This window comes from Maniola jurtina, chromosome 9 (assembly GCF_905333055.1).
Source record: "Maniola jurtina chromosome 9, ilManJurt1.1, whole genome shotgun sequence".
Classification (NCBI taxonomy): Eukaryota; Metazoa; Arthropoda; class Insecta; order Lepidoptera; family Nymphalidae; genus Maniola; species Maniola jurtina.
Window position 1 is genome coordinate 15,048,330 of NC_060037.1, and position 22,530 is coordinate 15,070,859.

Consider the following 22,530-nt stretch of genomic DNA (forward strand, 5'->3'; position numbering starts at 1 on the left):
TAGGCTTTTTATATTTTCTCGGTGTTTATGACTCTTACGTCTTAAGCACATGGACGCATTCACACGCGGTATGCGCTACGCCTTTACGCCGAGCTAAAGACGTGAAGTTAACACTGGGAAGACGGCATTTGCCTAGGTATACCGAAAGGCGGGTGGCCGGTCAAATGACCGCATAAGTTCTGCAAAGTCAAAATCACATAGCCGTTATATTAGATTTTCTGTTAGTGTTTGCAATAACTGAAGAATTTAATCATTTTGAAGCCTACGAGATATCTGTAACTATTGTATTCCCAATATGCTAAAATATAATGAGTTTGAAAATAATGACTCCACTTCTGCGACTGACAAATTAAAATGCTTACGAAATCCTCGGGTTACAAATGAAGGTTTCACATCGATGCGGTGAAATGCCGTCGTCTGTGTACATATATGTGTGTTTTAAACGATAAACAAAGGAAATAAAAACAATCTGGTCATATATTTTTAAAATACTCCTCGTAATAAAGTCACAAAGTATGGGCGACGTTTCAGAACAATGAAACTTTGCGTCAAATGACCGCTCCTGTCTTCAGCGCTTACCGCGGTACGGATGTGGCTGAACGGTTCGACGTATGAGCTGTGTATATTGAATCGCCTCTTAAAACTTAAGGGAACCTTAAATTGCCGTTCAATTTTGTTCAAGCAAATGTAAAAGAATGTCAATAATATGCTCCCTCATTTTAGACGCAGTCTTATTGACTTAGCATGTTCGTTTTGTGTCTTTTTAATTATCATAATTCCTATAGACACTATGTGAAGAGGTGTCCAAATATGTCGTCTAGTCGGAAAATGAAATCTTAAAGGCTTGCGCAGACGAGGGACTATTGTCCGCGAAGGACAAAAGTCCCTCATCTCTTGTGTTTCAGCGTACGTCGTGTGCGTTAGGTATGCGATGCGTTAGTGGCTCATTTTTGTCCTCCGTAGACCACAATCCCTTGTCTGCGCAAGCCATAAATGTTAAATTAGGTGCAATCCTATGTGCATAGTCATCGATTTTTGTTTCACCCGAGGCGCAGACAAACGATTTAGGCTGCCTATCCAATGAAGCGGAGCAGACAGAGTGAAAATGTGTTGAGCGGACCAATCAGATTATTGGGATGATGATTTTATCAAGCCATTTTCAATCATTTGATCGGCCCACGCATCTCGCGCTCAGCTCATCGCTCAGTGGACAGGCACCCTTACGCGCACACTATAAGCATATAGGTAATTTATTAATGCGAGGTTTAAATCTACTTTCTTTGCATTTTATAACAATTAATTTTGAATCTGAAATATTTTTTATACTAATTTTTGTATTCTTATTCATGTGAAATAGTTTGTTTCTTATAGCTTTCTACGTAATTGCGAGCAAAAGAAGTTTGTCCTAGGGCCTGCACAGACTAGGGACTGCTGTCCGCGAAGGACAAAAGTATCTCATCTTTTACTACGGTTTTTGGCCGTATAGTACTATTATTCCATCGTGTGCGTTATGCGATGCAGTTCTTAATGATCCATGGTCCTTCGCAGGCAACATTCCCTCGTCTGCACAGGCCGTTATCATTTCCGTACGGTCGTACTGTTCTTCTCTTTCGGAACAAAACTATAGTGTTAAGTGTAACTTGTGCAATAATAATTCCCCACAACGACTGTCCCGCGAAAACGGTCGGCGACGAGCCCTTGTGGTCAATTCATTGGCTTCTTGTAATCATTGTAATATGTACCTATGCCAATTCAGCTTTGTGAACATATTGTATGTATAATTGTGAAGATATATTACTCGGAGGCTCTAAAGACTAGAACTGCATCTAGCACGAAAGATATCATTATTTCGTCACTCTCATTGGAATTGTATTTTATGGCAACATACAATTTCTTAAACTGGCTGTTGTTCCTTTTCCTTACGAATTGAGCTAGAGAAGATTCCGCCATAAAATACAATTGCGATTACTGTAAGGCTGCGATTACACCTGTAAGTTTAACTCACGTAAGTAGCTTACGTAATTAATTGACAACAAAACTAAAGTACCTAAATGTTCTTACTTATTTAATTAGTAAACTTGTCGTAAGTTAATCACGTAAGCTAGTTACGTGCGTAAAACTTACAAGTGTAGCTGCGGCTTAATGTAACAATCGCTAGTTTAATGGTCGGGAAGGCTGTGCAGTTAAAATGTAAATATGTCACTCAGCCGTCGGTGCGAGCCTCCGCAACGACATATCCGCAGAAGCAATAGCGACTCCTTGTCATACCTATATCCAATATTACAGCACACATTCGATGTAATGCTTGTTGTAATTTAATTCATAGTTTAATTTAGTAAACTATTCTTCCGCTTACATTTTCACTTGACTATTTATCTTAAGATTGTTGTTATGGTGAAAAGTACTTAGTACAGTATAATGCGCGGTTAGTGACATGTGCTTTGGCTTTTATTTGTACCCACGGGTCTAATCGTACGAGTGTCAAAGGGTTTTGGTGTTGGGCATCCAAGCTCGCTGACCGACAGCTGTCGGTCCGATGTTGGACATATTAGCGAAAATCCAAACGTTGGACGACCAACGCTGAACTCCACCGTTGGCGTACGCTGGACTTTTGTGTACACACTTCATCGCAATGTTTTTTATACGATTATATTGGTAGTCAAATTGGAATCGCCCATCGAATCGATTGCGAGATGGAGGTATTTACTAAATTAGACTATTATACATATACATTATACATGAATGTTTAGTAATAATTTAAGTGAACTTATACTTTATTGTGATGTGTGGGAGGATAATTAATTAAATAAATTACTATTTTATCGTACGGTGTATGTGTCTCGTCGGTTTTTACCCGCTTTTATAAATAAACATCGGCATTGTATATTATGTTCATAATAAACAACCTATGGTTACCTCGATGTTTTATTTTGAACCTATTTAGAGGCTTCATTGAACAATTTTGTTGTTCTAGGCGAGTAAGGGCTTGCGCAGACGAGGGACTATTGTCCGCGGAGGACAAGTCACTCATCTATCACTATGGTGCTTCGCAGAACTATTAGTCCAACGTATGCATTATGCGATGCATAATGCATACGTTGCAGTTCTTAGGTTAATGATCCATTTTTGTCCTCCGCGTACAATAGTCCGTCGTCTGCGCAGGTCCAAATTCTGAACCAGTTGTAATTTTACTACTAATGGAAAGTTATAACGACTCTTCTAAATATAATATGAACGTAGACTTAGTGGCTGTGCAATGGCCACCTTATCTCCACTGAGTACCTAGTGGGGAGATTTCTTCAGCGGATCAATCATTATTGATTAACGACACAAAAAAAGATACCACGTCGGCTCTGATCTCAATAATCTGATTGGTCTATGTTTATGGTGAAGAAGCCTCCACTCTGCTTCACTTCAGTAGACAGGCGACCGTAACTTAAGATCATCATCATGACCAACAACCCATCGCCAGCCCCGAGTACTAGGTCTCCTCTCGGAATGCGAAGAGTTTAAGCCGTAGTCCGCCACGCTGGTCGCGTAAAATGGCAGACTTCACACACCTTTGAGAACATTATTGAGAACTCTCAGGTGTGCACGTTTCCTATCGATGTTTTTCTTCACCGTTAAAGCAAATGGATATTTAATTTCTCAAAACGCACATAACTGAAAAATGAGAGGTTTGTACCCGGGATCGAACCTCCGACTTTACGAATAGTTAGACATCTTAGCCACTAATCTATAGGTATTTTAGGTAGGTACCTGATTTAAATAAAAGTAAAACATTTGATTGATTTTTTTATTAAAATTATACATAGACTTGAATAATAATAAAAAGCATTTAATCCTTCTCTGCGATGGCGGTTAGATGTCTGTCGATTTCACTCTCAGTCAGCACCCTGTAAAGATAAAATCCTTTAAAATGTGTTGATGAGACTTTCTGGCTCCAGGCATGGTCCACACTCAAATTTAATATTTATATAATTTTCAAAAATTTATGAAATAAATTATAATATTCATATTCTTGATGCATTAATTATGTATGAAAAATCATGAAGGTCATGTGCAGTAATTTTGTGTTTAGCGAAGTTCACCAAATCAGAAAGCTTTTTTTGTTGAGATTGTAGAGATAAAGCAAAAAACTAACTTGAACTTGGAATCCTCCTTGCTGGCCAGCCCCACCTCTATCTCCGAGGACTTGAAGTCCACGGACAACACTTGTGAGAGGCAGGCGATGGCCAGCTGCACCGCGTCGTCGGAGGACAGGTCCGAGCGCTTCTTCAGCTTCTTCTCCAGGTAGGCGTTAGCGTCCGTGGCCTTGGCGCCCGCGGCCACGGCCTTGTACGAGCAGTAGTAGCCCGAGGGGTCCGTCTTGTACACAGAGGGACCACTCTCCTCGTCGTATGCAATCAGCATCATGCCTGTACAAAAAATGCCATTGATAATAGAGATGATGTGTACTAGTCAAATCAGCTACTTTTTATCAAATGTCAAAATGTTCAAATTCAAATTCAAAATATTTTTATTCAATTAGACTTTTACAAGTTCTTTTGAATCGTCAAAAGCATCTACCACTGATTCCGAATGCCTTTCCTACCGAGAAGAACCAGCAAGAAACTCGGCGGTTGCTCTTTTCAAAGATTTAATATACAATATTATGCCATGTATAAAAGCAATTGAAATCCCGCGCATTGCTGGAGCGAATTGCAGGTCAAATCCACGCTCTTTTATCATTTACATAATCTTCGATAGTATAATATGCTCACTTAATATGTATGGGACCTTGTATAAAATACATAGATGTGACATCATAACTTCTACTTTTCATTGGTTTTCTTTAGTTAAATTGATAATTCAAAATGATTAGTAAACTTAAACAGAACATGTGGATTTCACGAATTTCAGACGCCCCTCTATTTAATAATAATTACTAAGAAACAATTTATTTTTTATATAGCCATCATCCCAATTGAGATCATGAAGATTTTAGCATCTCTAGCAATGGGCCAGTATGCATCCAATGGACATTTTTAAGGACATTAGAAAAACCATAAAAGTATCATGACTAGCAGTTATTAGAAGTTTAGGTTAAGTAAAGTATTACTCCCTACATCTACAATGTATTATGCAATCTAGTACTGACATAACACAAACAGCACTCAAAAAACACTTGTAGTTGACAAAACTAAGTAAATCAAAACACGTTAACAATAAACTCACTGTTTTTTTTTTTCCGTTACTTTAGTTTTTTGTTGTTTACATTATTTTATTTCTCTTTTGTTTCTGTTATTTATTGATTTTGTTGTTGATGTTATTTTATTTTTTGTTCTTTCTGTGTTTCTGTTATTTTTTCTGTTGTTTTTGTTATTTTATTGTTTGTTGTTTAAAAATAGGATAAAATGTGAAAAATAAATAAATGAGAGAAAAAAATAACTCACTGCAGCCCAGTGGTCTCATCTCGGCGTTCTGCGTGTACACCTGCGAGATGTCAGCGATGCGGCGACACAGGATGTGCGCGGGGATGTCGCAGCCGTACTTGTAGCGCCAGTTGGCGGCCTCGTAGCGCGCGCGCTGCACCTGCGACCTGCTGTCCGCTGCAACAAACGCCACATAAGCACTGTTCTACACCTCACAACCACTACATCTCATTATATTAAGGTCCACTTTTAACAACTTCAAGAAACACTGAAAAATTAATAAGGCACTAGCCACTAAGTGAAATGCAGCAGAAACTAAATTCTCAATAGTTTAAAATTGTATGCTTGTGCTTGTTTTTGAGAAAATCATAACTTGGGAATTGTATCTGTTGTCATGCTAGTATTTGCAGTTATGTCTTACATCATCAAAAATTATTAGTATATTGTTCCACATGAAATAAATAAATCTTAATATGATTTGATATTTAATATAACATGGAGCCATCAACATGAAGCCTAGTAAACTTCTAATTGCAAACTAAAAGCTACATTTATCTTAACATAGTTGTTTTCTGCTTTTATGTATCAAACTATGAACTATTTTGGTTGACTATGTATATCACAAGACATTAGCTGTCTCACAAAAGTCTAAAAATGTTATAAAGGGTAATATTACCAGTCATTCCGGTCATCACACATCCTATATGGTCAGTGAGGCGGAACAGATGAGTGACAGAGGCTGGGTCCAGCAGCCGGTCCGGCACCTTGCGCTGCGCCGCCACCACCGCCGCGTCCGCGCCGCGCAGCGCCACCGACGTCAACCCGCCTTGGTTTATAGCCTTCAGCGCGTATTCTGCATATAACCACAATAATACATTAACAATTAACTATGATACAATTTTGCGTTTTTCTGTCAAGTATATCTCAGTCATGGTAGCCTGGAGTTGGGAAGTTGGCGACGTGACACCTCCTTGCCTCGGAGAACACGCATAGCCGTTGGTTCTGCGCCTGATCTTTCTCTGGTCGCATCGGATAGCCGTCCCATGGGACCATTACAGTGAAAGATGAAAAAGTACATTCAATGTGTGTAATATAACATCACTTCCGTAGTTGGCTAGTCTCGTCAAATTAACCTCGGACAGGAGAACATATTCATATATTTTACCAAACATTAAAATAGCCTAGTCATGCTACTAAAAATTGGCTACTTACCGACTTGGTAGAGTCTCCCTTCAGGTGAGAAAATAGTTATATGCCTATCAAACCCGGCACTGCTTTCACGAGCCATATTTTTATATTTCTTTAGATAATAAGAGTAATTTAAAAATATTTCCACTTGTTTTATAAACTTGGTTTGAGCCACCGGTTTGAGCGAGTTTGACTTTGACAAATAAAATAAAAGAAATGAGTATGACAAATTGACAAATACAGCCGGCGGCCGGCGCGGCACCCAGTGTTTCCACTTTAGGATTTTGGTTTTGCCCTAGTTTCTGTAGGAATTTGCTCTATTTATCTAAAATACCGTGATTTCAAAGATTTTTTTAAATGCTAGTACCTTCTTCTTCCATGCGTGATTTACAGCACATTACTATTATTCCAATGATTATTTCTCGTTAGTTATATTATTATTTATTTTAATTTTCTGCCCCAAATCCCTGTCAAACTTATCAGCATAAAAAATGTTGAACCCTGCCATGTATTAGTCAGTTCATCCTAAAATAGGGTGAAATCCCTAAAGGTGGAAACACTGGCCCCGAAGCCCTTCATAATATTATAGTATAATCTATCTGCGTTACATAGGCTAGCCAGCGAACCCAGAGCCTGTTTAAAAAAATTCACAGATAAATGTTTGGTTCGGGTTCGTTGGCTTGTCTATTTTTTAAATGATTGTCAAATTAACCAGTGATGTCACCGTAGCGTATTTACCCTAGATTAAGGCAAAGATTTACTATACTCTATCCATGAAGAGAAGTTATTATGGCTCCCTCTGTTACGTATTTTTCTTCAAGTTTTTCCCACCTAGATGGGGTTCACTTTCTAGATTTTTCTATCCACTTTGCCCGATTTTAAACGTCCGATTTACGCAGTCCGTTGGCTCTCAAGTTTGCTTTCACGACGTTCAATCAGTGCTTTCTTGAGCCCTTGGGATTTAGCTCCAGGGACATCAATGTTGAGATATCTATCACTGACGTAGCTTTGTGGTTTCCATGTGGGTGATGTGATCAGTGCATTATCAGTTGCAACGTATGTAGTCTAGTATTTTCATCTCCGTGACATTGAGTTCTTGCACATGCCTTGCTCTCTCTGTTACGTATATCTGTTTTGAAATGTACAGGTAAAGCCCTTTCATATAATACCCCACTTGATATCTTACCTTGAAAATTGAAACTCATTTTCATTTTTTTAAATGATGTAACCTCAAATTCACGGTTTTCAGATTTATTCCTTGAAACTTCAAACTTCATGATTCTAGGTCAACGGGAAGTACCCTATCGGTTTTCTTGACAGACACGGATGGATGGACGGATGGACAGACAGACAGACAATAAAGTGATTATATAAGGGTTCTGTTTTTCCTTATAAGGTGCGGAACCATAAAAATGAATCTTTTGATAAAATACCATCAATCATCAGGTACATCTATCAATTTTGGAATAATTTTAGGAAAAATACCATCAGTTCCTACGATCAATACAAAATCTAGGTTATATGATTATTATTATTATTAAGACCAAACATGGGTTAAAGGGGGTTGCCCTCCCTTTGCCTCATGTTTGGTCTTGGGTAAAGTCAAACTAATTCAATTTATTTAATCTTACTGTATGCGACTGCACACGACGACGCGACACGGGCGCCATTTACTTCGCCATTCGCCAATGAATAAGAATGGTTGGTGATAGTTGGGAATTTCGACTATAGCAACATTAACTGTCAATTCACTTGTCAGTTGTCAGTTCTTGTCAGCAAATAGCAATGTCAGTTGTTGGCTGGTAGGGGAGAGGTTGTGTGGGTTTTAAATTTATTTTCTATTTAGCCCCTTTATTAGTTCGATCCTTTTTCTCATACATAAAAGGACATTACTTTGGGGCCTAATTATATTATCACAGTTTAAAAGAAAAGTTTCTTAAGTCAGCTTTCTAGTATTTTTTAAACGCAAAGATGCAAGAAACCGTTACAAACACAAACGAGAGGAAATCTTTGTTTTCCGCTTTCCTGGAAGTGCTGGAGGCGCGGGAGAAGCAGGCGCAGGCCGACAGGCAGCTGCAGGAGGAGAAGTATCAGCGGAGAACTCAAAGAATTTACGATTTCCACGGTAAACAACTTTCGATAAACAAAGCAGTTCATATTTAATCAAACGACTCGAAATATTGTAAAATGAAAATATACGAGTGTACAGAATAAATTATTATCAAGCTGATTTATTTTAAAACATTCATAAGACAATACTATATTTCATTTTATAAATTTCGTAATATCAAGAAAAGTGTACCTTTTAAAATAAAGTTAGGTTTATCTTCACTGACACTAAATTAATGTAACAATACTTTTGAGTAATTTAATGTAGGTATTTATTTACAATTGTTGAGAGAAGTGCTTAAGTATATAGGTACTTAATAATAAGCTTTTTAATTGATAAAATGTAAGTTTCCTGTCATGAAAATCTAGGTTCAAAATGATTTGGCATATTGGCAATTTGAATGTTATCTTTACAAATAACACTGATAGACAAAAATGACCTTAATGAAAGTTAAATGTAATTGAATGGGTTATTTTGTATCTACAACTAGTCTGTAACTAATCTGCATTTTTAGAAAATTTCGATCACCCTCAGTTTTTTTGCAACAGCAATTAATCTTTTTTTAAGTAAAAACGGTAAAAAAATGTTTCAAATGAAGAAAAAATTACTCATATTTGCGTTTATTCAGGATTTTCGGGAATATTTAGAGTCAGGTACATCCTTTTTGAGTGTCCAGCAGTAGTCAGCTAACATGTTCGGACTCCACTTGCCTTGATACCTTTTTTCCATGTTGGATATGTGCTGATGGAACCGCTCACCGTGTTCGTCGCTAACGGCTCCCAAATTTTGAGGAAAAAAATCCAAATGCGAGTGTAAAATATGAATCTTGAGCGACATATCGCATCCCATGTCCTTGTAAGCCGCTAAGAAGTTGTTGACTAACTCTTCATAGTTTTCGGCCCTGTGGTTTCCAAGAAAATTACGAACAATATTTCAAAACATGTCCATGCGGATTTTTCGGTCGGATTAAGTTTTTTTCAAACTCTTCATCAGCCAGTAGGTTTCTTATTTGTGGCCCTACAAATATTCCTTCTTTTATTTTGGCATCACTGATTTTGGCATCACTCTCGGATACATTTTCTTCGGTCACGTCATCCATGTTAACTGGAGGCTGAGGAACAGGTAAATCATCACTGTGTGGGATAGGTCTTTGAGCAGATTGTAGATTTGGATAGTTCACAGAGTGCCCAGATTTGTGATTAATACCTTTTATAGAAGTTTGGCAGAAATAACAATCACATACATGGTCTTTCGGTTCGGCCCATATCATTGGAACTGCGAACGGCATATGACGAGATCCTTTAGCCCATGATGTTAACAAAGTGACACACTGTGCACAGCAAACACTAGGAGTCCAGGTTTTGTCCAAATTTTGCGCCGGAAAACCAAAATAATTAAAATAACAGTTTTTAACTAATGGTGTCAAACTACGACGTTGACTGTTAACAGTAAGTTGACCACCAAATATAACAGAAGTTATCAGGATGGTTTACACACACTCTCGGCATCTTAGTATGATGTATAACACTAATCTAAAAAAAACTGTTTTAATTTTAATATTTTTTCGTTAATTTATTCGGAAACACACGTCGATAAGCAAAATTCGCGTAATCGAGTAAGTCGATATTTTATGAAAACTGAAGGTGATTGAACAAAACTAAGTATGGGGTTTATATGCGGATAGGTAGTAGTGTTTGAAAATATGACTTGATTTCGTTTAACAAATTTACTGTTGATCAGTGTAATTATTATTATAAATATGTATAGTATTTTGATAAAAAATTTTTGGTTATTATTGTTTCACAGTACATAGGTCACTTCCAGAACGAGCCTAGTTTTAAACTCTTTTGAACCTCTACATGTACTTAATATGCTGTCTGGATAGGATGAATATTATCTACCTGCTAACAGATCTTTAATCCACTTCAAAAAAAGGAGGAGGTTCTCAATTTGACTGAATCTTTTTTTTACATTAGATAATTGATTTACATTAGATCAGTTACTGATTAAAATCAAGAGTGGTCAATGTTGACTAGAACTTATGTCATGTCTCTTCATTTTTATTTAACAAAAAACATGATCAATCACTAGGATTCTGTACCTGGACAGAAAAAGGGAACTCTTATAGGATTACTTTGTCTGTCTGTGTGTCTAGGCCTTTTAACTCGGGAATATGTGCTGCTTGTGTCAAGAAGCTTTACTAACAGTGCAATGTAATCTTGTATCCAAATGATCATGGCGAGGTGTCAGTTTGTCATCTAAACTGTTGAGTGAGCAAGTAGGTGACAGGCGAGTTACCCTGGCGTGTGTTGCTGCAGACCGGCAGCAGCGCGAGGCGGCGGAGCTGCGGCGCTGCCTGGACTACGTGTCGCAGCACGCGCACGTGCTGGAGTCCGTGCTGCGCAGCGCGGGCGGCGACAGCGTGCCGCTGTCCGCCGCGCTGGTGCGCCAGGCCGCGGCGCTGCAGCGCTGCATGGCGCAGTGCGTGGCCAACGCGGCGCGCATCCGCACCCTGCTCACCGCCGCGCACCAGCCGCAGATGGACACCATGCTCGCCAAGATGGTGAGTGCTGCTCATCCTTCTCTCTGCCAGGATTCACCCACCACCGCCCATGCCTCATCAACCTGGCCACCGGGAGACCACCCGTTCGGCACTTGCTCTAGCTAGGGTCAGCTGGTGTAAATTGCAAACAAATCACCTGAACCCGCTCGAGCTTTAGGTGAACACAACACCATCACAGCTTAGCAGAATGGGCGTCAAATCATCTCTTACCAGTACCGTCTACCATAGTTTAACAGCTACAGTGTGATGCTCCTAATCTATTTTGCTGACACTTTGCGTTATTGAGAGTAGAAGTGATGTTACAACTTACACAGAAATACCATAAATTCTGCACATTGAGATGTATCTCACATCTTTGTAGACTACGAAGATGCGGAAAATACATATGGGCGCCAATATCGTCCCTTCAATTCTTCTAATAGCTACGCTCTCGTATAATTTTTTTGTGAAATATTAGCTATGCTAATCATGACTAATACTCCCCCTTCCCCTCCAATTAAGTGCAAAGCTTATGCTAGAAGTAGATAGGACAATAGCGCAACGGGTGGGGTTTAAACCCCCGACCTTTCGGAATTCAGTCTGCTCAGTCAACCCTTGAGCTATCGATACTCATGTTGAATTTAAATTACATATTTGAATTTTCTTTTCAAAATTACAAGAAATTAATGTGTTTCGACAACTTGCCTTGGTGCAGTGGCGATTACTGTAGTCTTCTAAGTGGGAGGTCCCGGGTCCAAGTACCGGCACGGGCAAGAAATTTATAATTTGTCAATTCTCTCTGGTCCAGTTTAGTGGGATGCTTCGGCTTTGGCTAGTTACCACCCTACAGGCAAAACCGTGCCGCCAAATGACTAAGTGTTCCCATACGATCCGCTCAAAAACCGATGAACCGGGTTTAATAAAACTACCATATTTCTTCCACATTCCATCTTGGATTGCATTGCCACTTGCCACTAGGTGAAATCACAGTCAAGGGCTAGCTAGTAACGGAATAAAAAAAAAGATTGATTCGCCCTGCCAAGAATGAACTTCTTAAATCCGTAAGGATGGTGGCTACTGCCTATAGTACAGCAGCTTTAAAATAAGTACCTAAATACAGGTACCTAACTAGCTAGTACCTATACCTACTACGCGATGGTAACGTGAGAACTACAAGGCTCGCGGTTCTCACCATGTCGTTGATGTGATTCGATTCGTTAAGTTAATATTAATAACATCTCAGCAGATTTCAATAATTTATTATTCTCGACCAAACTAGTTTCGATCTCGCTTCACACATAACGAGTAACCGCACGGTTTCATTCAAACTATTCAATACGGATTTTACATATATATGTATTATAAAATTATAATACTGCGGGATCTTCCAACCCTGCGGTTTCCGGTGTAAGGTACCCACGCTACCCATTCTAGCCCCTTGGATAGCTGTACCTTAACAGTACAGAAGGAAGCCAACGTCTAGTAGCCAGTTAAATCATTGTTCAGTGAAACCTACATGTTTGAAAGCAGAAAATCGGTCATCATGACTCACATAAGCGATTATTGCGAGAAAGCCGTTTTGGTCACGTTAAATGATAATTATCTGTTTCTGGCATCTTTTGTTCATATCGCATGATTCAACTCGTCGACTGTCGCCTCTTTAAATGTTCTGTCTGTTGCTGCAATTAAAACCACATCATAATAATTGTCTCCAGGGTTTATTCGTAGTGAACTACAAATAAACCATAGTCAAACTATGAGTATCATTTGAATACGATCCGGTCAAACTCTATGAAATTTTTTAAATAAATTCTAGGAACTATATCTGTGCCTGTGTTGTTCAGATTCTTGTTAAAATATTCAGTTTCAAAATTACACGGGCTCAGGACACACACATCTTTAAATCCGTGTAACTTTAAATTTAGTTATTTTTACAAAAATCTGAAAATACAATGACAGATATTAGTTTCTAGAACGTGTCTACAAAATTACATCGAGTTTGTTCAGTTAATATTCAAATGACCAAATTACGTTAGTATGGAGCGAGCGTCGGAGACACCGCTTACAATAACTTGTCCCTATGTTTAGTAGGTACCTACTCGTATCGTAACGATTTTGCGCATTCATTAAGTCGTTATTTATCCAAACTGGTTTCAAGAGCCGTTTTCGATTTCTTTGCGTTTAATCGACACATTATAATTTACTTACTACTAAGTGCACCGAACGTGATAGCCTAGGGGTTAACATGTCCGCCTCCTATTCGGAAACACACCTCTAATTTTTCAGATCATTTGCTTTAACAGTGAAAGAAAACATCGTGAGGGAACCTGCATGCCTGTAAATTATCCATAATGTTCTCAAAAGTGTGTGCAGTCTGCAAAAACGCGTTTTGACAGCGTGGTGGACTACGGCCTACCCTTCCATTCTGATAGGAGACCCGTACTCAGTAGTGAGCCGGCAATGGGTTGATGAACTTACAGTAAGTATTAATCTTCCTCACAATATTATGTTTTTCTTATCATTTTAAGTAAATGTGAACTCTTATTCAATTTTGGTAGATAAAATCCGTATTCATTAGTGTTTTATTTTGTATGACTTGCACAATGCCGCTCCTATTGTAAAGTAATGCGTTTCAAAACGAGCGTGTCGTTTGAACCGGTCAAGTGCGATTGCACATGAGGGGTTCCGTAGGTAGCATCGGAAGGAAAACTTTTTTTTTTAATTTGTATGACGGCTATTTTGAAATTTGTATTAAATAAGTTTTTATAGCGGCTGAATTTCAAGTCTACCTTGTATGAAGGTTAATGGGGAGGAACAGTGCAGACGTAGTAGCACGGCCGTTGGCCTTCGCATACGGAACCCTACAAAGTTGGAAACGGTCATTATTTGAAGAACCTTTTACTTCGCTGTCTGGCGCTGTGCTTACTTCAATTACAGCTGGGCCACAGCTTTGTCCCGGACGCGTAGTCTCGATGCTGTAGTTGGCATTACGAAAAGCCCTTCTGTGTGATAGAGAGGGGAATGTATCTGCGTCTTTATCGTCATCATTATTATCAACCGATAGAATTACTGAATGAATAAAATATCCTGTATTATTGTACACCACCATAAAAACTAAAACATTACACTGCAAAAATAGTATGTAGCGCAATTTTGCGGTCTTATCGCTTTGAAGCGACCTCTGCCAGGCATCCACGTTACAGAGGATATAAGAGATGTAATGACTAGCGAGATAGACGTTCACTTCTGGCCATAGGTCTCTTGTAGGGACTCCTACATGCCTCCATAGTTCCATACAGTTCCTTCCATTAAGCCAATTTTCTAAAAGTAACGTTGAATACGTTGCCGTCGTTGTGTTCCCGTGTTAAGTTGAACACCTTCATTCATTTCAATACATTATTTTTTGGCTCCGCATTTATTTATTTATTTATTGACAACCAAAACAGATTACAATAATGATTTTAACCTAATTCTTAATTACTACGTTTTGACCTTATTGTAATCCTATATTATTATATATCAAATCATATCATATATTGCATTGCTCGTCACTAGCCAAACTCTGTGGCCCTACCATAAGTTTCGTGCCAAAAGAGCTATTGACGAAAAGCACAGAAATTATGGAACTTTTACTAGTCTTTTTTGCGGAGCAGTAATAAGTATGTCCTAGTGGTTTAGACGTCGGCCTCCTGTGTAGCAGGTCATAGGTTCTATCCCGGGTTTTACGAAGTTATGTGCGTTTTGTGTGGAAACCTGCATGCCTGAGAGTTTTTCATAATTTTCTCTAAGGTTTGTTAAGTCTACCAACCTGCACTTGGCCAGTGTGGTGGACTATAACTGAAATCTAAGGTTGAAATCTATAGAGAGCACTTTGACTTTGCTTATAGGCTTCAGTTTTAGTTAAAACGAGGCGGATTTATGCCAGCGGTATAACGCTGTCTCGTTTTAACAGTGTCTTACGTCAGAGCCAAGTCAAAGTGCGCTCTATAGATCTCAGGCTAAGAGAACCGTGCGATGAGTTGATGATGATGATGATGATTAGTGTTTGTACGCGCCGAGTTCAAGAGTTAACGTGCACTTACAATCCTATTCGGAATCTTCTCACATTATTGCAAGGAACTGAACTCTGTTTTTACTTGGTCTGTTATGATGACAAACTATTGTTCAAGTTTCCCACAGTTCAATCTCGTTGTAAAATCCTTCAAAAACTCGTGTGTGGTAAACGTGTTGTGAATTGGAAGTTATAATAACACGAATTATTGTCAGTAGGTATAGGTAGGTGCGTAATAATCGCATGTAAATTACGATCTGTGGTCTCTGTGTGCCTGTGTGCCTAGGTCACAGGTGGTCTTGCCGATTCGTCGCCTTGAACGTTAAGCAAATATTTGGGTGTAATACTCCAAAATTTTAAAGATTAGTAAATCTTTAAAGACCTCTATGCTAGGATTTTTAATTTTTTAGTTGGCTACTCTGTACATAGGTACTTATTTTGGTCTGGTGTGAGGCTTCGGCCGTAACTAGTTACCACCCTACCGGCAAAGCCGTGCCGCCAAGCGATTTAACGTTCCGGTAAGAGGCCATGTAGAAACCAAAGGAGTATGGGTTTAATGAAAACTGCTATACCCCTTCCAAGTTAGCCCGCTTCCATCTTGACTGCGTAATCGAGATTGCAGTCATAAGGGATAACGTGTTTCTGAATAAAAAACACTAGTTTGGACTCCACAGTAAAATCATGAAAGATGAATTTGTCATATTAGGACTTATGATTTAGGATGTAAACAATAGTTTCCCCTATAAAATATTCAGTCAACATAACAAACTTAATATTGTTTTGTTAAACAATAATAATTATTAGCTGTAAGGTTGTTGCCTCCGGTAAAGCTGTAAGAAATATCACTCAGTTTTTATTGGTTTGAGGGTGCATTTCCATTGAAACCGAGCAGATGAGAGCGGAGCGGAGACGAGTGGCATCATCAGATCGTAACAAGGCAGTGTTATAGTATTTTTGCCACCAGTTTATCCTTCACAGTTAGTCTCTCCGTTCAATGGGGTCCATTATAGACTACTAGTTGAAGTCCGCAACTTCAACTATTAGTCGTCTACATGGATTGGTTTTTAATAATTCCGTGGGAACTCTGATTTTCCGGAATAAAAAGTAGCCTATGTCATATAAATCAACAAACAAACAGACATTCGCATTTATAACATGGGTAGTGATGGGATTTGCCGACAGCCAATTCTGCGAGTTACAACTGGCTATCTATACGATGGCTGATGTTTATTTAGCAAATATCTGGATAATTCATCATCGTCTAATTAGTGTTTGTAGTAAGATATTCCGGTAATTTTCGTTCGTCTCCGCTTTAGTGGAAGCTCACCCTTGTACAATATGGTAACTGATGGAAAACTATTGTTAGTATTTCGACGGCGTGGTTTTTGTCCTGCAGCTATTTAGTTGTAGTTTTTGCAGCACTTTTTGCTTCACGCACTCGGCCTCCGCTCAGAACACCTCCATGATCTGTGGCTCACACAGACCGAGGAGCCCAGCGCCGCGTGCGCGCTGTCGAGGACACAAAACTAAGGCTGAGATCTGTAGAACGCACTTTGACTTTGCTCAGATTAAAGTACTGTTAAAAGAAGACAGCGTTATATAAGTCTGAGCAAAGTCAAAGTACGCTCTATATAGATCTCATCATAAGAGTTATACATTTCACGACCACCGGTCGCGTGAATTAAGGTTTTTTCAAACTACGTGGTTAACTCCGATACTACTCTGATTTTCCGGGATCGGTTCAGAGTTCGAGTCGTGAAAATATTATAGACAGACAGGTACAAACCGACATACTTTCGCATTTATGATATTAGGTATGGATGAGTATGACACACAAAAGGAATCTTTATATTTATGCGCTTTTATTTTAAATGCACATTTTCCCAGAAGTTAATTATTTAATTCGGTGAAATGTACAGTTAAACTTTTAACAAGTGTAATCTAATTTAGGACGTGGGAATTTTTAAATTTCTAAACCGACATTGAAGTTAGATACCAACTCGGAAGTAAATCTGTATTATGAAGTATTGGAATAATTCACTCTTTTCTCCAGTATTAATATTTTTGATTTATACCTATTATGGATTAATATGGATTAAATAATTATTATTGATTATGTAATAAATGCAAATATGCCTGCTAGCAGGCTTTTCACGGCCCATCCCTTTAACCGATTTCGGACACAAAGTTAGATTATATCCCAAAGACGCGCATAGGCTACTTTTTATCCTAGTAAATTAAAGGTTCCCACGGGATAAAAAAATAAATAAAAAGAAAAACCTGAATCCTATTGATATTAAAATCTGTTCTAGTTATCTAAATTAATATAACGTATAAAACAGTTGCCGCAGTAAATTAACTCGAATTTCAATGCTGTTAATTTGATCAATTCATTAGAAGACGGATTAAACCCAGCTCCATAGTTAATTGAATCTTGTTGTACGAAATAATCTGCTGCAAATGAAAATCAATCGATTGATATTTTCCAAGTAAGTAGATAGCGTAACATTATTTCTTTGTATACTAGAGTTCAATACTCTACTAACCACTACTATCGTAACCTACCTAACTAGTTTATAACTAACACAAACATAGATGTGCTCCTCACTAAGCTTCTTATTGGAAGTGTGTGGGTACTCCCAAAACTGATCGCACATTGCAGAGAGCACCGCACGTGCCGAAATAATGCATTTTAAGGTTCTCAAAGTTTAAAAGATATAAATGTGTTCATCGTATTACATAGAGATCGTTGTTAATAGAAAAAAAGTACAAACACGCAGAAAGAGCCGAAATGTTCTGACCGAAATCACTCTGTACACACTGCAATATTTCGTCGTGTTCGTTCTGAATTTGTGTTCGTTTCCAATTATGAAAAGGTAGTTGCTTGCCATGAAAAATTGTTAACTAGGCGCGAGCGTCATCGATGTCATGGACCAATAGACGTCTATTACTTACTGGTCAGATTCTCAGATGCCACTGTCTTGCACTGCCTGGAGTCAGTGAGTCATTTGGCGTCGTCTGTGCACGTGGGGACTGGGTCTGCGAACGCTACGTTGTAGATGCGGGGTCGGCACTCCAGCACCCTAGGACTCCCAGTTTTTTTAATTATGTGCTCGCCCATTGCCACTGCAACGCAGCAACCCGTTGAGCTAAGTTCTTCTATGGATCTTTTTATTTCTGACTAGCTGCTATCCGCGACTTCATTGGTGTGGATATAGGTTTTTAAAAATCCCGTGGAAACTCATTGATTTTCCGGAGTGAAAAGTAGCCTATCTGTTAATGAATGGTATAATCTACCAGATATCAATCCATCCATCCAAATCTATCTACCATATAAGTCCAGTAACTTCGCGTGAAAGAGTAACAAACATACACACATACATACACAACTTTCGCTTTTATAATATTAGTGTGATTTGATCACGTAGAGAAACTCCGAGCATTGCTAGTCTATACACAGTGACTGAACTTACCTACGTATTGCTAAAAGTGTAGTTTCAGGAGTGTGCGCTCATTGCACTGTATGATGCGTATTGATGCTGATAGATGTGTGTTCAGTTTTATTCGCAAACATTTCATTACTGATTACGAGCATTACATTACTCGTCTTCTGCACAGTCTACGCTTCTATCTCTTATAAGAGCGGGCAATGTATGCAGTTGGTAAATAGTTATAAAGAAAATGCATAATATTATGTATCCACATTGCACATGTAATGCAATCGTCCGGTCCGCTCGGTTGGCTGTTTGTACGCCGTGTAAATGTCTCGTGGTATCGTGGTAGGGCTGTCGATCGTCGGGCGGCCCGCTGCCTATATGACTTGCCACTTTACCGACCCCAATATAAGCTAGGATCGGATGCCAAGAATTGTGAACACAGAATCCACCTTGGTTCTCTTGGTTCGTTAGAATAGATTTTTTTATTGAAAGAGCTTAATAACTTCTATTGATACTCGTACATAGTATTTTTTTTTAAATTCAGATAGAGGGAAGCCCCTGACTGCAATCTCACCTGGTGTTAGCTGTGATGATGCAGTCCTAGATGGCAGCGGGCTAACCTGGAAGGGGTATGGCAGTTTTCATTAAACCCATACTCCTTTGGTTTCTACACGGCATCGTACCGGAACGCTAAATCGCTTGGCGGCACGGCATTATCGGTAGGGTGGCAACTAGCCACGGCCGAAGCCTCCCACCAGACCAGACCAGAAATTATGAAATTCCAAACCCCTGCCGGGAATCGAACTTGGAACCTACCATTAATAAGACCATAGCGCTTACCGATGCGCCACGGAGGTCGTCAAAAAAAGTAGCCAAAATAGACCCATCCTGGTTTCAGAAAGATATGAAACGAAGATGAACGATTCGTAACCGATAATAAATTATTGAATTTTCTCTACTATCTAACTCTACATCGCCTACTCAGGAGATTGTTCTTTGTCCATATCCATGTAATATTTAGGCAAATCTCTCCGTAATATCCATTCTTCTGTTGTGTATATCTCTTCAATAAATAAAACATTGTATATTACACCGATACGTTGAGGCGCGCCGATACATTTTTTTTTTATTGGAATATTTCGTGTTCACTTCCTCAATCCGTCTCCAATATACGTATCTTATTTACAAGTAATAAATCATAAAGCTTGTCACAGCACCTATTTTGTGCAACACTACAAAGTGAAACTAGGTAGGTATACGGCGATCTTCAAAACCAACGCATCAAGTTACATGTTCGGCTTCTGGTCAATTTCGTATACATTACTGTCACCAGTTTTACTTTTTCGGATTAGATTTCATTAACAAGTTTTGGGGGTCTTCCGACGCTGCGCTATCCGGTTATTCTAACTACATAATAAAATATATGCCCTGTCTATGGCCACTTCAGCTTCATAACCCGCTGAGGCTAAACAAGACCCCCACTGGTGGACAGACGATATCAAACGAGTCGCATGGTCGCAAGTCGCTGGATTCACGTGGTGCAAGAGTGGCACGTGGAACTTTCTACGGGAGACCTATCGGTTGGTAATGATGCAGGTTTTTGGTCATTTTTATTCGAGCCTGGTTTTGAATTGCAACAGGCGAACTGTTTCTGCGGTTAGGCTTGAGGTTTGGAGTCTTGTTTCCTTCAAGGTTACAGGTTTAGAACGCACTCTCTGATTTTCTTCTAAGTGTGAAACCTATAATATTATGTTCTGAGCATGATGCCTATGAGTAACCTTCTTGTTTATGTCTTGAACGTACCTAACTTGTATACATATTTTATGTAACTTGGCCTATTTTGACCGGCTTACTGGTCTAATCAATGCACAACCTAAACTGAGGTTAGAAACTAGAAATTCTGATTAAGTAAAGATTTCTTTTATGACGTAGGCAAATAGATACTCATTAAAAACAGATTTTAGAAAATTCAATACCTAACGGGGAAGTAGGGATTGAAAGTTTGTATCAAAATCTGTAATTTCCAAGTCATATTTACGAAAATCGATATTATTATTTAGGCTTTTAGTTAAAAATTGAGAAATACGTATTTCAGGGTTTTTGGAAAATCTCCACGTCCACGTTGCTACGTTGCGACGTGATTGAAGGACAAACCAATAAATAAACAACTTTCGCATTTATAATATGGGTAGTGATGTATTCCGAACACATTACGTCTGTTGAGGCTACAATTTTAACTAAATTGAATTAACAAGTCTGCTTTGTCAATCTTGTCGACAGACAACATTTCTACTGTTGAGTGTTGAAAAGGGCCAGTTGCATATACGTCGGTTAAAGTTACGTTACAGTTACTGTTAAACTTTTAACATCAATAATAGAAAAATGGAGTGCACTGGTCAGACTCTGTTAGCTATGGATCAAAATTTTAACCAAAATCATGGTATTTATTTCATGTTGGACAACTAGTGTCTTTTATGCTACGTCTGTGACTCTACTACTGCTTTGAAATGCAAGTTTTACTGAGAAGAGCTGGCAAGAAACTCAGGAGTTGCTTTTGTAAAGTTATAAAAAGTTACAATATGTAACATTATCTACACTACACCATCTTGTGAGCAACAAAAGCTCAGTCGGCTGCTTCCACACTAGGTACTTAATCGATTGTATAATAGCCTTGATCTAATTGTGTGTGTTTTTACCATAATGTTTTTGGGTAAGTATTTCGGAACCCGGATGTTATAAACCCTAAAAAGCAAATACTCAGTCCCATAAAGTATTTCTGTACTTTATGCTAAATCCACTGTTTAACGGTTTAACAAGTTTAACGGTTACTTAATTAACCGTAACTGTAACCGTATACTATGCAACGGGGCTGCACTCGTTTAAGCCTCTGCCTCTTCACGTTGATTGCACACGCTCATCTCTCACTTCACACTCGGCGTCACAATCGCGCCTGGACGGTGCTGTCCTCTGGAGGTGCGTTGCGCTAGCCTTTTCGAAGTGAGCGCCATGTAATTGTGCTAAATGTGTAAAAAGTTATAATATGTAACTACACTATACCAATACACTATACCCTCCGCATTGGAGCTGTCTGACAATCTAGCCGAAATTATCTAAATTGGCCGAAAGTCAAAACACATAATTCCTAAACAGTAAAAGTGGAGCGAAAGTGGTACGATCATTTCCTCGCAATTTGAGACGTTAATATGTCGTTGAAAGCAAATCTCCGACAGATCCATACTAATATAATAAACGCAAAAGTGTGTTTGTCTGCTAGCTTTTTTCACGGCCTATGTTAAACGGATTTTGGCGAAAGGTACAGAGACAACTTGGATCCCAAGGATGGACATAGGCTACTTTTGTCCCGGACAATTAAAGAATTCTCACAGGTTTTTAAAAAACTTAAATGCAAGTGGACGAAATCGTGGGCTTTATCTATTTGTTACAGAGATAGTTTGCGTCTCGAGGACAAAAATAGGCTAATTTTCAAATTAAAAAAAAAATCCCACGGAATTTTTAAAAACTTAAATCCATGTGGACGAAGTCGCAGGCATCATCTAGTTAGTAAGTTAAAAAGTTCGACTGCAGTGAATAATGCAATGTTAATGTCTGGCTAGTGATATTGAAACATGGCGGGCGGCGGCGACGGAACTGGACATAATTATAACATTTCCATACCAACAAACTACAATTACTTCAAGAAAGTCGGGGAGGCGTCAGGGCCGCGGCCGCCAGGCAGCGCGCTGACTTTTTACAATTGCGGCTCGTTTTCTGTAATTTCCAGCTTACGG

General features: G+C 38.9%; 2 protein-coding genes across 3 annotated transcripts in view; one reads left to right on the forward strand and one right to left on the reverse strand.

Annotated features, from left to right (window-relative positions):
• Positions 1-3,784: 3,784 nt before the first annotated feature.
• LOC123868366 (proteasome subunit alpha type-6-like) lies at positions 3,785-6,851 on the reverse strand. Its single transcript, XM_045910854.1, has 5 exons — positions 6,627-6,851; positions 6,091-6,267; positions 5,436-5,591; positions 4,145-4,418; positions 3,785-3,896 (listed from the first exon to the last, which is right to left on the reverse strand). Exons 1-5 carry the CDS (start codon positions 6,700-6,702, stop codon positions 3,839-3,841), a joined length of 741 nt encoding a protein of 246 aa, XP_045766810.1. The 5' UTR covers positions 6,703-6,851; the 3' UTR covers positions 3,785-3,838.
• A 1,544-nt stretch (positions 6,852-8,395) lies between these two features.
• Positions 8,396-22,530, forward strand: part of LOC123868367 — a 47,472-nt gene continuing 33,337 nt past the window's right edge. For both annotated transcript variants that reach the window (XR_006796635.1, XM_045910855.1), the window contains exons 1-2: positions 8,396-8,727; positions 11,031-11,275. Coding sequence is in view for 1 of the 2 variants with exons in the window: in XM_045910855.1 (XP_045766811.1) it covers positions 8,574-8,727; positions 11,031-11,275 (399 nt within the window). In the remaining variant the exon portion in view is untranslated. The remainder of the gene's footprint in view (positions 8,728-11,030; positions 11,276-22,530) is intronic.